This window comes from Tympanuchus pallidicinctus, unplaced genomic scaffold (genome assembly GCF_026119805.1).
Source record: "Tympanuchus pallidicinctus isolate F22 unplaced genomic scaffold, pur_lepc_1.0 scaffold3, whole genome shotgun sequence".
Taxonomy (NCBI): domain Eukaryota; kingdom Metazoa; phylum Chordata; class Aves; order Galliformes; family Phasianidae; genus Tympanuchus; species Tympanuchus pallidicinctus.
Genome location: NW_026294747.1, coordinates 105,256,510 through 105,272,994, shown reverse-complemented (window position 1 = coordinate 105,272,994; position 16,485 = coordinate 105,256,510). Strand labels below are relative to the sequence as shown.

General features: G+C 39.4%; 1 protein-coding gene across 2 annotated transcripts in view; it reads left to right on the top strand.

Annotated features, from left to right (window-relative positions):
- BMPER (BMP binding endothelial regulator) overlaps nucleotides 1–9,091 on the top strand; it is a 143,965-nt gene extending 134,874 nt beyond the window's left edge. For both annotated transcript variants that reach the window (XM_052692653.1, XM_052692651.1), the window contains exons 14-15: nucleotides 3,466–3,596; nucleotides 8,488–9,091. In XM_052692653.1, the coding sequence (XP_052548613.1) occupies nucleotides 3,466–3,596; nucleotides 8,488–8,669 (313 nt within the window). In that variant the 3' untranslated portion in view covers nucleotides 8,670–9,091. The remainder of the gene's footprint in view (nucleotides 1–3,465; nucleotides 3,597–8,487) is intronic.
- Nucleotides 9,092–16,485: the final 7,394 nt, after the last annotated feature.

Here is a 16,485-nt window from a genome sequence, read left to right as displayed (position 1 = left end):
TGTGGGATTATTGTTTTATGACTTTAATCTTTTGATGTTTTAAATGCACTCTCACTTAGTTAACTAAAGCAAATGTTGTGGTCTTGGAAAAGTCACAACACCATGGAAGACCCAAAGTTTCCACCAGTGGACAGTATGGTAAATTGACAGTAGAGCTTCACTGTCAGCTTAATTCCAGGTTTTTAGTAAAAGCACATTTTTTTGTTGTTTGAACAGTCGGTTGAGAGTACATATAAGCCACAACCTCTGCATACATGCAGTTACAGTCATTGAATCCATGTATCAGTTTCAGAGAAGGAGTGAAGAGGAGGCAGAATTTAAAGAAACAAAGAATTCTGAAATGTGCCAATGGGGAGGTTTAAAAAAAAAAAAAAAGTGTAGGAATATCAAAGATTGTTGAAAGAGGAGAAAGAGGAAAGGATTAGGACAGCTTACAAGAAAAATTTTGCAAATGTATCTTATGAAGAATCCCCTCATAGCACTCTGATTTCAGAAGTGACATAACAGGCCACCTTTTCTCCCCATCCAACTGCCAATCCATCCCACTACAATTGATGTCAGTGCATTAAACTTGCCACCAATTAATTTCTTAAAAAAAATGAACATATATATTGACTGACTAAACTTGAATGGTATGGTTATAGTTTCCTTTAGTATCATTTTTCATAATCATTTATCCTTAAGAGTAATTAGCAGTTGTAATTCATCCATAAAAAAACCTGCAGTCTGATGATTTCTCCTTGGCCAAGACTAGGGAGTGAGCCCAGCAGTGTCACCAGGATAAAACACTTCAGGAGAACAAAAATACACAAACAATTAGCTAAAACTGAAATGAACCAGAAAGTACTGAATGTGTCATGCTACTTTCCTTACTGGACACCCATACTGAACTCATTAGCAAACAGTGCTGATCTCAGACAAACTGGAGACTGTTTGGATGCCCATGGCTGTTTCCATGCCAAGGGCTAATGATATAGCATAGAGTGCATGCAGAGGCTAAGCTCAATGTGTTTGCTATGCTGCCATCCCACAAACTGTGAACAGTTCCCTTGCCCCCTGATTGTCCAAACCATGCCCAGGACTGGACAAAGTGAGTGCTAGCCTTGCCATGAGCATGCCATTAATTAAAAAGAATGAGTGACTGATGGTGAACCTAGAGATTTTCTGACTTGATACAAGCACCTGAGCTAGATGAAGCTGTATAAACTCATTCCAGGGGGTAGCACCCCCCTCTGAGTAATGCTAAAAGATGTATCTGTGCTCTCAAAAACAGAGTAAGTACCTCAGGTTTTGTGTTTGGTAATTTCTAAGACAGGAATTGTGTGAATGTGTTACCAGGCTGGTGCTGGCAAGCATCCCTAAAGACCTTGGACATTGATAATAACTAAATCTCAGTGGAAAGCCACAAAATGTGACTGATTGATAATAGCATAGAAACAAAAAGATGATGAAATGGTATTTTGATAACTGTGAACATTATTACAGATGTTCTTGGCATGTGCTTATCTGTAAAATGAGGCATACAAATCCTAAATGGCATGGGTGCATGAAGTGGTGTCTGCTATGGGCATAACAGGATGCTAAGAGACTATAGGCACACTGTGCCGAAGGAAACAGTGTGAAGTTAGCGTGTCACATTAAAAAAGTGACCCTTTATGCTTATGTGAGGTCTTTTATCTGCTAGGATGACAGTGTCAAGGGCATTGTTGATCCATTCCTTACAGCTGGGATACCTATGCAGCAATTTCTGGTACTGGACTAGATGTGAAAGGACCTACCACAGAACTAAACTGAAGTATAACTACAGTGTCCTGGGAAAGTAATGCTTATTACTAATGAAAATCACAGTTATGTAAATGCAAACATGCTATAGATTCAATTAGAAGTAATTCTATATGCATATCATGTATATATCAATAAGTGCAGGACGGCTTTTTTTACACTAGCACTTATGTTGCTTACTCATTGCATTGAATTTTTAGGTAATTTCATGATGGAGATTCATTGAGAGGAGAAATGGTAAAAAGTTGATGGAACCATCAGGCAGAACCGAATATATGACCATATGAAAAGTCGTTGAAATAGACAGGTACTCCAACAAGGGTCCATTGTTGGATGTGAAGAAAGAAGCTTGTCTGTGTTTGAAAGCAACTAAACCTCTCTCCTAGTTTTAAAGAAAGGGCTCCCAATGACTCCAGAGTATCCTATGGGCACTAAGGCTGTAGATGACTTTGTCTGAAATACTTTCTCCTTTTCAAGCACTGGCTATGGGGAATGTTTCTGAATAAGGCAGCTCGTACCCATCCTTTTCCTAAAGACAGTTGAATCTTTGAATCTACAGCAACAGCAATTAATATGGAGATCTCACATGTGACTTCAACCCCTAGTTCTAGAGAGGTCTCACGTTATCCTCTCAGAAATGAATAGAAGATATGGGTGTGCAAGGTTCAGGAGGCTCAGACCTACTTACCCCCAGGGTCCAGAGCACTCCCAGGAAGGCAGAGGAACCGAGGCTTTGTTTCTCCGAGGGCTGAGTGTGTGGTCTCACACCTTGTCGCTGCCTTCGTGCAGAGCAGCAGATACTTGGCAATGCTGAACTTACATTTGCATATCTGCAGAAGCGCTTAAGAATTTTGCATATGCAGAAACTGTCAACTGCAAATCTCCTGTCTCTTGCCAGTTGTATTTTAGACTGTGCCAAATGGGCATATGCATTCTGGGTGAGCTAATTTGGAGTATAGTGGTGACACAGGCTACCAGTTTTGCTTAGGGTCATGTTAGCAGCTTTTCTCCTGCCATGTTTTATGGTGATTGCATCTTTCACAATGTAAGAAGATGGTGCTATTGACAAGTGCCTATATGGTTTCCTAGCATAAGAACTGCTCAGTTATGCTGCATCAGCCCAGCTCCTTTATAAAGTTTGTCATTTAGCAGTAGTACAGGATAGAAAACACATATATACATGCTTTGGGGTCTTCAGAGTCAGGAGAAGCTGAAGGCAACCTGGGGAGAAGGCACCAGTTCTCATGGAAGGTCATGTATTCATCAACTGCTCAAGTCACCTATTTAATACTGCTGTCATAATTACTAATAATTCTATTACATTATCTCTTTCCAGGGAATAAGAAGAATCTTTTTCTGTGTGTTGATGCAGTTCATTGCAAAAATGGAGCTTGCTTCCTCCCTCTGTGATCTTACATTGTCTGACATTTTAGTTATTATTCACACATCTCTCTCTGTTCCTGTGCGGTTCTCTCCCTGTTGCTCTGTAGCTCTCTCTGCATCAAAAAAGAGATGTGCCCTTTGCAGCACAAAAGCATTTACCTTTCTTGCCACTTAGCACAAATTTGCTGCAGGGTTGACCTGTTGAACTCCACGTGACTGGGAGAGTACGGGATTCAAACCTCAGTGAGATTCCTGCAAAAATCTTTCCTTGCTTATTTGTTTTGGGGCTTTGTTCTCCAGGTCATGTGTGACAGACATGTGTGAGTGCCCAGTCCATAAAAACTGCTTCTGCGAGTCGTTCCTGGCTTATGCTCGAGCCTGCCAGAGAGAAGGGCTGAGAGTGCAGTGGGTACCTGAGCAGCACTGTGCAGGTAAGCATTTTGCAACTGCCTCTTTGTAACCTTGTGCTTAGGTTAACAAGCTCTTTTACCTGAGGAGGAAGTTCATACATGAACAGACTAGGACTTTGAGCTATCACATATGAGAGATGTTTATTTTGTTGCAACACTGGTGACTTTTAATGCCATCTAGCATAATTTTATATACTTTCAAAAAAAAAAAATGCATGCTTTTTCCTATGAGGATCATTACACATTTGGTTGCAGGTGTTGTTTAAATTCTTTTGACCTACTGCTAATAGTTCCCTAGACAACATATATGTATGGTTGAAAAAGATTCAACAAAGAAAGAAGAAAAAATGTCTTTAAAGGGAATATCAAAATGCAGATAGGTGTGCATTAATCTTGGTACTTGGACCAAATTCTGCATGTGATTAGGACTGCGTTAATTGCAAGTAATTGTAAGTAATTGTTTCCATGAGAAGTGGTCACATGTGGTCATCGTCACTTGAAGTAAAATGCAATATTGCAGATGAATTTTTCCCCTGGTGATGATCTCAATAATTTAGGATACTCTATAATGGCCTTGGTTTGCCTGGAAATGTATTCAGATTTATGTAAAGCAATTTGAGTTGGAAAAATATGAGAGAAGGATACTCAGTGCTGGTCAAAGAGCACTCTGTGGTCGATTTTGGTGATTGTCTGTGGCTCAGGTTCTACTCTCTCATCTTCAATTTCCTTTCCTGTTGAAGACACAATAGCAGGAATGGGTGAGTGACAGAGCAAATTACATTTGATCGACTGTTCCCAAAAGGCTCATCTTTTCTTATGACAGAACAGAATAATCCAAACAAGGTGTCAGTAAATGAAAGCACTGTTCAAGGATGTGGTCTCAGCACTAATAATGTAAGCAATTTTAATCTATTGATCCAGTAGCAGATACATGCAGGCCTTGAATTGAGCAGCCTTTTTTCTTTTCTTTTTTTTTTTTCTTCACCAAAGCATTTCAGAAGAAGGACCTCACTGTTGCAGATGCTGTAAAATGAATAAAAACTCCAGTACTTGCCTTAAGGAGTTTGTAAAAGTGTTGACATATCACCACTTCATTAATTGAGTCTTCTTTTCACGTTTTTTCTCTTGTTTTACTGAGGTCAAAAAAAGTTCTTGAGAGAACATTAAGAAGGAATTTGAACATACATCTTCCATTAGAGCTAATGAAAGAATTTTGTAAATTCACCTGAGTTTTTTAACCTTAGTGAAGGCTTATAGAGAGGAAAGGGAAGTCTTATTAAAGAGAAAATAGGGAAAAGCTGTATGTGGTCAAATACTCTCAAAATACTTTAGCATCCAGTGTCAAACAAGCAGCACAGTGTTCTATAGTGAGTTGTACAGTAAGCATTAAATTAAATAAAGTGCATCCACTGCATCTGTAAAATGCATCCTTATGTTACCTGTGGTCAGCACCAAGATTTTATTTTTTAATTTACCTTTTTATTCCGCAGTCGTAGTTACAGTTATGAAGTCCTAATGATGGATGAAAGTTTTTGAGTATGAAACAATATATCCATAATAAAAAGGTAGCTTTCTGTGACTTTCATTTCCTTTTTGACATTTCATAGCTGGTGGGATACCTGGAAGAGCTGTGTTCTGATGGAAATTGAGTATAGTTATTAGTAAAGTAAGGTTTTAATTACTCTATTGTGTGTTATAAAACCAGTTCTTGTGTGGTTGCCAGTTCCTATACATTGACTGCTGTACACTTAGCTTATTTTGTAATCTTTAGAAAGCTTGTGTTGTCTGGACAGTCAGCCAAACAGGATGCTCAGGAGGCTGAATTTCCTACATGCTCTTCCTCCTCTGTCAGTTCAACAGCGTATCCTCCCTCTAAGGCTTTGGCAAAATATTTGAGTGCAAAGCTTGCTGGCCTTTTGAGGCTTTCTTGGTAAAGGCAATGCCAATTGCTGTTTAGCATGGGCATGACTACACAGAATAAGCACACAGGAACTATAAGAGAATGCTAAGTGCACATGGAAGCACTGATACTCTAAAATGCTCCAACAGCCTCATAAAACTGAATGATTTTCTGCTTTCATCCCTATGTGATAGAGGAGGATGAGGCTTTATCTGATTTTGACTCTTCTCTCCTGGGTCTCCTTCTTTCTTTCCGCTATTGAATTTTCTGGCCAGTCACTCTTTTTGCCTGCTACAATTTGCTTTTCTTTAATGATTCTATTCTGTGTGTATCAGAGGGAGAAAGGCTGTTCTGACTTTTCAGTGAAAACTTCTTAAGCACCGAAAATTGGAAAGATCAGCACACGTGTATCACAAGTTTAGCACCCAGACCTGTTGGTGAACTTCAGGCACCATGATGGATATCTAAATCGAATGTCCTCTGAAACACCTTGAAAGCTCAAATTGTACAACATCGACAGAAGAAGCTGCAAAAATCGTAGCTCAGAAATTTCTGTGGAAATTTCAACAGTCCCTGGGAATCCTATTGCAGAATGCCTTTATTTTTAGTTTTTAAACTGTTGATGAAGTGGAATGTTCTAGATCAGTCGCACCACACGTTAACAACCAAAGCACTCAACAATGAAAACCATGCAGGGAACTTAAACAGCAGCCATTGTACCCTTCTGATTTTTCCCTTGACAGTAAGCTAATAACACCATTATGAAGTGACTACAGCAGAGAATAAAGCCATTCTATCTTCTACATGGCATCTCAAGCAGAAGGAGGCATCTGCAATGCAAGAAGGCCTCTATCCACGTGTAGTAGAGATGGGGAGTACTTAGGGGCACCACAGCTGCTGACAGCAGCCTGTCATATATACTCTTCACTTTGGAGCAGAGAGGAGCAAGTGGAAAAGAAATATTGAGCCAGTTTTCGTCAAACTTCCTGGCTAAGGCACCAAGCATAGCTCAGGTGGAACAAATGGGCTGGCTGCTACTACTGTAAAGCTCTGTGGGTTGTGTACAGCCTAAAAACTTAAGATCACAGGCCCTTTAAATTAACTCACGTTGTGCTTTGAACATCTCGGTCTACTTTTCTACACAATTAATGCATTTACAAAATGCACTGACAGATATGTTTGTGAAGCTTCTGGAAGTTCTTTGCATTTTTGTTTCCACCCCACTAGAAATTTAATCTCTTTTCTTAACACGCTATGGAAATGCAATTTGCAGTGAATCTAGCATTTTAGTGTGTGCTCAATTACTGCTTACATGCCTTTCCAACCTTCTAAATTTCCCCTTTAGTTTAAATTTCATTTTAATTTTTTAATTTTGCTTATTCTCTTCTTCAGTGCACACAGAAGTTATGAAGAGCAAGACAGAAATGTGTAGCTAGAAAAAACGTCCCCAAAAGATATATATCCCCAAGCAGAATAAGCTTATCTCAAACACTGCTAAAAGATGATTTTCCCATCTTATTCTAGATTGATGTTCAATAAGAAGTGTCTCTTAGAGTTCTTGAGTAGTTTGCTCCAGAGTTTTCATGTACTTACAGCTAGGAAACTTTATTTTCTAAGATCTACCTTATATCTGTCTAATATTCAGCTCTTTAATTTGCTGTAATTCCAGGATTATTGCCTGCTGTACTATCTGTTTTTTGTCTATGCGCTGCTTAACAGCTGTCCTGAAAATGTTGTATGCGTTCTTCTCAGAATTCCTTCCTTTTTCAGTTCTCCTTTTCGCATGGGTATAAATGCTGTAAGATGTGTAAGAAGTAAAACTTGCACTGTTTTGAAGATCACTTTGTTACTGATGAAGAAGAACCCTTAAACTAATGATGCCTTAGCACTAAGACTTCCACCATCCTTCCTGCTACACTCTTTAAGACTTCAGTATTTTAATCAGGTTTTGTATTTTTTTTTCCTGCATATTTTCTCTTTGTGAATAATATCAGTGCTGTAGTGACACTCTAAGGCTATTCCACACATTTTTGGTCCATAACAGAACTGTTCTTTAACAAAACCTGCACCTCTCTCAAAATTGAAGAAATCTTTCTGAAGTAACCATCTCTCTGTAAATAGGGAGAGATGGTTCTGGATGCTTGAGAGCCTGTTACCATCTATAAACTATTTTTTCAGTACTTGTTTTTGCCATCAGCACAGCTGTTAGAAAGAATAACAGGCTTTTATTCACTATTGAGCCGTGCATTATTCTCCATACTAAAAAGGCAGGATATAAAATGTTAAGAGTTTAAATATTGATCTGGTGGGCTTAGAGTGCTTTTAGCTGAAACCTCAGTGGGCTTTTTATGTTGGAAATCCATTGAACTGTCAACTGCATAAATCAATGAAGAGATACTGGAATCATTAAGTATGAGACTCTTCATTCTCAGTGATCCCTTGGTAAAACAGCATGAAGGATGGAAATCACTGATATATATATATGGAACTGCTGAATTAACTGCATCGTTCTGATATGCTGCAATATGCAATACTGAAAGTATAATCTTAGAAAGTCTGTTGTGGTGAATGACTGTCTTTTCTTCCTGTAAGACTGGAACTGCTAACTGTCTAGCCATGTAAATATTTCAGGAATCCTTGATAAAAGGTATTACATATAACAAATATGTAAACAATGTTAAGCATTAAATAGAAAACACTTCTGCTTCTAGACAGAAACCTTGCCAAACTTCTATAAACTACTGCTGGTGTTAAAATTCTCAAATATTTCAAGACTGTTAGGAACCTGATGCCTTTTCCACTGGGAAGTTTACTGTCTTTACATCTGCTGTGTTATGTCACATTGCATTTCATGCAGTGGAATCCGTTTAAGAAAACTTTTCCTCTACGTGATCGTAATACCAAAATGTTCTTTTAGATGCCTTCAATAGAAAGTAAGCAATTAAATACACAATGTTCCTTGTATGACTTTGTGTAATGTGCATCTTTTTGTTTCTTTTGACTGCCTTTCAGCAACCCAGTGTAAACACGGTGCAGTTTATGACACCTGTGGCCCAGGATGTGTCAAAACATGCGATAACTGGAATGAGATTGGCCCATGCAACAAGCCCTGCGTTGCAGGATGCCACTGTCCAGCAAATCTAGTTCTTCACAAAGGAAGATGCATCAAGCCAGTCCTATGCCCTCAGCGATGACATTTGTTCTCTCTCCATGGACACTAACGTGGCTGTCACTGGCCCACCTGATGCTCACAGACAGCAAAGGACTGCAGCTGTTCGTGCGCAGGTTCTGCAAAGTGCAGCTCTACTTACAGAGTGTAAATATGCTCCTGTGTGTATTCGTGTGTGTTTATGTATACACACGTGGCCCCAACAAAGATATATAAATGTATACTGTGTGTATGTAGATACACATGTCTATACACAAGTGCCCTAAACGTAAGTACAACCCATATATTTATATATATGTACACACACACAGATATACATCATTTCTATACATCATAGAAGGATGAATTATTATATGTATATTTTTTGCTATAAAGTTTATGTATTATTACTTCTAAAACTCTTATCTGTAAGTCATTGTATAAATAAACCAGGTGTTTTTAATATAACATAGTGGCATGGAAAGATTGGATGACTTTGCCATTGCAAGAGTTTGTCGTTTCCAAGGAAACTTTTCTAGGGCTGCAGCATTGCCAGACTGGATTAGTTTCAACACAGAACCCGGATTTACGGTTGTACGGGAAACACATTTCTCTGGAGATGGAGGATTTATCTGGGAATATTTCATGCATACCTTAGAGCTGCATAGTGATTGGTGACAGTGCTTAATCACGCAGAGAAAGCCAGGGATCGGCTTTTTACGCCTTACTGAAATAACTGTGCAAAAGGATTTCCAGCGTTGATTGGCCAGGCGCCAGAGGAGAGAGATTTCTTTCTGGAATGGCACCAAAGAGTCAAGGGCCAGATTTTCAAAAGTGTTCAGCACCCAGCAGCCTGCTTTGAAAATCTGACCACTTCCCATTTCATATCCTAAAACCCCGTTTATGTTGTTGTGCTTGGCAATAGCTGTGAATACACAATAAGGAGCTCGAAGAAAACGCTCACGCACAGTTTCAGCCCCTCTAGCATGTTCTAAACTGCTGGGCTTGTTTCATATTTCCCCCAAATACTATGCAGAAAGCAAATCCCACTATGAATTAGAGTTTGATTTTGGTGTGCCATAAAACATGAAATAATACCGGGTTTAATAACTAATAATAATAACTAATTTAATTTATCAGCGTGGCGAAGAAGAAAGACAAATTCCCCTTTCCAAAAAAAACCAGTAGAGAATGTCAGATACTAATTGGAGAACTGCAGTTTATTTCCTTACTGGTCTTTTTTACCGGTTTAGGAACATGTGGGCTCTGTGAAGTTTGCACGACTTTTGAAGTGTCCCGGGGGAGAAGCAATAATATGGGATTTCATTAGAAACTGTTTAAAAAGCCATACAGCTTTCTCAAGTCTGAAGGGAGGGGGAGTAGGGGGTGTATTTTTCTTCCTCTGGAAAGCCTCCTGTAGAACCCGATGGCATGTTCTCCAGAGAAGACAGAAATCTTCAGGCATCTGATTGAAATTTGTAATGAAGTAATATCCTCCCACACAGCTACTTCCATTATTCCATTCGAAACTGCACATTGTAATGTTGTAATGCCTTGAACAATTTTCTCCTTTATTTCACCCTCCAGGAAGCTTTGCAGGATCTGAGTTTGCAGTGAGTGAGTGGATGCAATGCATTTGAGTTATACAGCTTTCTGCAGTCCTATCCTGGAGGAGGATGCTGAGTGAGCACGAGTAGGGTAGGCATCACACTATCCACAATGCTGTACCACCATAGTGTTAAAAAGAGCTGGGCAAATAATGCCAGGAGCATTCCACGGTTGTTTACCCAAATTTGAATAAAATCAGCTTGCTGTTTTTATGTCCCATTTTGTGTTTCTTTTCTTGGAACAATCAAATAATTCAGTCTTACTGGCAGAGGAGGCTTCAAAGGCTCATACACAAATGTGCTGGAAAGCAGAATTGCAAATGTGCAGATCCTGTCAGAGCAGGAAACTCAGAGGGCTTTATGCGGCTCGTGTGATAACTGAATAGTGGAGCTGAAATGTAGAACAATTGCAATTGGTCCGTAGAGTTCAAGCATAAAATTGTAGTCATTAAAATAATTTAAAGCATCAGTTTGTACTGCAGAACATTTCAGCCTGTGAGTTTTAGGTGCTGAGATGTGAGGTCTTAACCAATAAAAAGGTTATTTGCCCAGCTCTAGGTTGGGATTGATTTTCATTGCTGATTGATTTTCATTACTTACTGTGTTTCCAAAACAAAAATACATGCACAGTGAATTGCATAGATGAAAGTATGCAAAGGTGTCCTCTTTTCTTCTCCTGACTAATGAAGGTGAGTGAAAGGTGAAGGGAGAGCCCTCCAGTTCTCTCAGGCTACCGACAGCATTCAAGCAATGCTTAATTGCTGCCAGGTGAAGAGGTGATGCTGACTATCTGTAGGATGAACTCTTTACTTTTGAAATCCTAAATGCTTCGGTTTGAAACCTGATCTATAGGTCATCTCAAAATGAGGACTCATTCCTCAGCACTGCTTTTCTACATCTGTCTAATTGAGGGCAGCCCCCTGCTTTTTGCTAGTGATGTAAACTGGGAAAGAAAAGAAACTGGTTTTTCCTTCTAAGATATCTGTGCCCTAGAGCTGCGTTGCTGGGCTTTTTCCTCTGAACTCCAATTGCTGAGGCTATGGTAGAGCTATCATCTGCCTAGATCATTTGTATTGGATAAGCTAAAGGAGCTCTGCTTTTCCAGAGACTGCTCCCACATTTCAGCTTGGTACGAGTTTTTCCATCCCTATCTATGGGTAGTTACCCAGTGCTATTCAGGGTACATATGTAACTGAGCTGCTCACGCTGTGTCAGTCACAGCTGGGGCTCTCACTCTATTGTTTGCCCATCTTCCACACTGTTCAGAAGCTGGAAGTCTACCCCAATAACAGGAATAGTAAGATGGCCACAAGCCTCAGGAAGTTTGGGTTACAGCCTATCTTCCTCCTTTATGCAGCATTCTTTCTCGTTCTCCTCTCATGGCTCATGAAATATTATCCCTAGTGTGCCAGGGCTGGAAAGTTCCTGCGTGTTGGTGGAGATTTATTTTTGACAAAATTTACTGATACTCCAATTTTAGTATGCTATGGCAAAAATGTATTTTTCATAACAGCAGAAGGCTGACGATTCATATGGTGTATTCACCATACAAAACAGATGGGTTTGATCTTGTTTGTGCTTAGGTCAATCCATGCATATAACTTTTTGCCGATATAAGTGAAATATATTCGAAGGAGCAGAGCTTCCATCCAAAACCTGATCCAAAAGGGAAGTCTGAGAAACTGTGGATGGACTCAAGGGAAGACTTGGATCAGTAGCTTTGCCATTAACCCGTTACGTGTTCCCCGGCAGGTCATTTAATACTTTGTACTTCACTGGGAAAAATGAGGTATTTTTGTTTATGCACCTTTTTCAAGTCTGTAGGTAGAAAAATGCTAAATCTCACTAGGGGAATGTCAGCAAGTATCTTACTGGTCTGTCTAGGTCTGCTTTGGATCAGGTTGTCCCTTATCTCCCATATCCCTGTTGCTTCAAAGCCAGCTTTCAGTTGGCATTTGTGGAGGTAAAATACATTTACTTCCTCCTCATTTACTTTCAATTGTGCCTATTTTTGTCATATATATTGAGGTTTACATAGCCAAGCAGAGCAATCTGAATTGTAGCCCAAGACCTTGTTGGTTCTTCCAAGAATCCCTTTCTTCTGCAGAGTTAGGTATGCACTTGGAGAAAAAATGAAAAGATTCCTATATCCTGCCCAGATGTGGCCCTATTCTTACATCACATAAATAGATAAACTAAAAGAAATAAGCTATTCTCATCAGAATCTGCTTTGTTTGAACTCAGGGTTCAAAGGCACTGCTTAGCTTCTCCCTGACAGAAGCCAACATTTGCAAAAGCTGAACTGATGAGCGACTGCTTAGAGTTACATTTATTTCTCGTTCATGACTAGTTGACAAGGTAACATCGGCGATAAGGGATGTGTGAACAATAGCCCATGCGTTTGCAGATGGATGAGTTGGAGAAAGAGGTGCAGTCAATAGCATTTAGCCCAAAGCAGTGAGATGTTACAGGATCTCAAGAGCTGTTCCAATGAAGGAAGCATTATTCCGAGGTTTCAGTTCTTGAAAAACAGGAACTTTATGTTAGGTGCGCTGATCAAGTGCTTGCTCGGCTATCCTTGATTTTACCATATTAGAAAGCCCTGTGGTGAGAGAGATTTCTGCCTTTGTACAGAAACATCTGCAGAAACACTGCAACGTTTCAGGACAAAAACCGAACTGCGCTGCCATTACGGAATTCCTTCTCTCTCTTGTAAAGGCTGCTGCACAGATCAGTATTTCTAGTGCAATCATCACCGTGACAGCTGAGCACTATGCAGTCTGTAACAGCAGGATAGGGTTCTGCAATGAAAGTGAGGAGGTAACTCTGGATCCTCCAGCTCGCCAGGCAGCTGTAGTTGAGTGAAGATGGTACAACAAGGTGAGACAGAATCAGGCAGAAGGTCAGAGGCAAGTAAGAAAGGAGAAAGCAGTAACAGGATTTTTACACTTTTGTCCTATGTGGATATTTTCACTCTACAATGTTAGAACCGAACTGTTGCCCAACAAAGGCAAAATTGGTGTGTAGTCCTTGAGCAAAAACAAAGCAAAGCAAAACAGAACAAAACACTAACCACAGTGGAATCGTATGTTCAGATCTGAACAGAGCTGGTATATATTGACAGGTATATAAAAGCATAATTAAAATAAAATTAGGGGCTTCTATTCCAACTTCACAACCTCTAAATAACAGTAGTAAAAGTCACTTCAGTTAAGGAAAGGGATCTTATTTCCTGGTCTGAGAGCAGCAAACATCTGCAGAATACGGCTCTCTTGCTTCCATGAGCGTAACAAATGTGTTTTGGTTTCCTCCTTGATACGTATTATAGTGAGCGCACAGCTATTCCCCAGTCTACAACAGTCAGAACAAAAGCTACAAATGCACATTTAGAAACAGTCCTGCTCCTACCTGTAAGATCAAGTTGCAAATTCTACTCAGTATTAAGGAGGCACACGCTTTCTTTTTGATAACAGCTCTTTCACCAGGCAGCAGCGTTGCTCAGCATCAAGCAGTATTTCTTATGAAATGTGACATTTGCCATTAGCACGACTTTACCCTTTTCATTGCGAGCTGTTATGCTAGGCTTGCATACAGGAGGAAGTTGGCTGTAATGGAGTGTGTGCACATGGGATGGAGCGGGCAGCATCATATAACCACTGTGCCTTTGATAGTGATATGAGCTCCCCACGGGATGCTTATACTTGAGCATCAGTGTAATTTGGTTTTGCACATGTAAGTGAAGTGATGGGAATGGAGAAATTTCCTGCCCAGACAGACCTGCATTTTTTTCTTGTGGTGAAGAAATGCTTCAGTGTGTGCTTCAGAGAGTGGTATATAAGCCATGTAACAAACAGCTACGTAATACTTGGCCTTAGCAGTAATTCAGACTTATGCTCTGGAAGTAAGTGGTTGGTACTTTATTGACCCAATCTTTCAAAGCACTTAACTGTGTGCTCCAGGTTTGAATAACTGTGTTTGTTTCAATGGGGTAACATGCATGCTGATTCCTAACCACATGCTTAAATGGTCTGCTGGGTCAGGGCCAAGGAGTTCAGCACCTGCAGCATCAAATCTTGAATCTTTCAGGACGATATTTTGTACTTTATCATTTCTATAGATCTGTTTTATGATCATGCTGCTGTCTGCTATCAGAACATCACAGAAGTCAGTGCTTTCTGGAGACTTCAAAAGATCTGGGAATTTTTTTTTCTACTGATTTCTGACGCTAATGCAGTCATTTCTTACATTTTAATCCTTTACTCAGTTTTACTCTTTTATTTTTTTGAAAGAAAAAGGGTGTTTAAAGAAAAGGAACACACTGGAGTTGGTTTTATGTTATCTTATATTGCTAGAAGGAAGGAAGGATTTCAGTGAATTAAATGCTGCTAGCCATACAGGTTTTAAACTGTTTGAGATTTTATAGTCGTGGAAGTAAACTACAATCCTGATGCGTCTGCCCCCAGTTATTTCACTTCTAGTTGCTTCTAAATGCTGCTACTGTAGTTCAGTATCAATCTCTCATAGCACTGTGCTAGAATAAAAGTAGCTGCTGCCTAAATCAGTGTAAACAATTATGCTTTTTAAATGAAGGAAAAAAATAAAAGTAATTTGTTGCAGCTAACTTGCTTTCACAGGTTATGGTAAATAGCATTAAGAAGGGCAAAGGAAGAGTGAATATAGAAACTGTTGGGGAAAAAAAAATGGATTTCAAAACTGATTTTTAAATATTTTATTTTATTTGCATTTCCTTCAAGTATTCGACTGCGTTAACAAGTACTGAGTGGCTTTCAAGACCTGCAGAAACACTCAGCTGGGTTCAACAGAATAGGGATCAAAATCCAGACGTGCTTATGTACTACTGCAGTTCTGCAGCTAAAAGCACCCTGGGTCTTGAATGGACAGGAATAAGTGAGTAGTGTTTGGAGGAAGTTGTTTCTCCCATCTCAGATACGTGGATGTTTCTGGTTTGGGGTGTAAATATGCAGAGGTTTGGTTCTCCCCATGTCTGATGTACAGTCCTGAATTTCTTTATCTTGACGTGCATCAAGAATAACCCTGGAGGAACTCATAGAATAATATTTCTGCCAAAAGACATGAGGGTTTTTTTAGTTTGGAATGGAGTTTTACACTGTTGGTTTTTGGGGGGGTTTTGTTCTTGACCTCTTGTTCATTATAATTCACTGTTACCCTGCAAATGACCAAGGGGAAGAGAAGCAGCAGGGAAAATTACAGTGTGCATCACACATATTAGATGTTTGAAGCCGTTAATGTCTGTATTGGTTACATGAGATATTTGATATGCAATTTGGGTAGAATGCTTTGAGGTGTCCAGAGCATCCCTGCAGAATGCTTACAGTGCAATATTTAGAACTGTATTGTGTACTCATGCTAACTTTTTAAGAGATTTATCCTGAGGTGTATTCATGGAACTATGAAATCTAAGATTTTAACAAACCTCTGTTATCAGTACATCTCAGTTTATACCTGGTTGAATTTAAAATGAATACATAGTCTAATGTATCTTCTAGAACTCCAAAATTCCAACTTGGACATGACTTGTCTTTGCATGTCTATACAGCTTATGCAAGAATACTGTACTAATGTGATTTTGTAAAAGCAGGTTTGTGATGAAGATGTTTGTAAATACTTCATTTATTCCCTTTAAAGACTTTACTTGTTTATATTTATTATCTTTATCTAGATAAAAAATGAGGCTCAATTATTTCATAGCTATCTGTGAAAACAGCTGTTCTGAGTTACATAGTCTAACTCAGAAACACACAATATTTTCCACACAATGGCTGATGCTGTGTTCTCCAAGAATTGATCTTAAATTCAGTAATTTCCTGGGTGGATGGAGGAGAGAGGAGGCTTTGCTTTTAGGTATACCTGTGACATAGGAGCTGATACTTTGGCTTCTGGTGATGTCCGGCTTATGTGATACCACTTGGCCAGTTCCTTTACTGCCATTTACCTCTGGAACTGAGATGGTAATGCTTTATAAAACCACTGAAACTTTGGGAGAAATGGATTTCTTAGAAATTCACTGATTTGTGTTTGTGCAAGGCTCCTGTAAGCATCCATGGGGCTGTAGATCAGACCTTGCAGCTGCTAAGTAGTTATTGCAAAGAGGAACCTGCTTTACTTTGGAAAGAGCAAATAATTCATAAACCCAGATGGCCAGGACTGAGTGAGAAGAAGATATTTTTGGTGGATTTCACACTCCTGGGCCGAGACAGGGAGAATGCAGAAGGT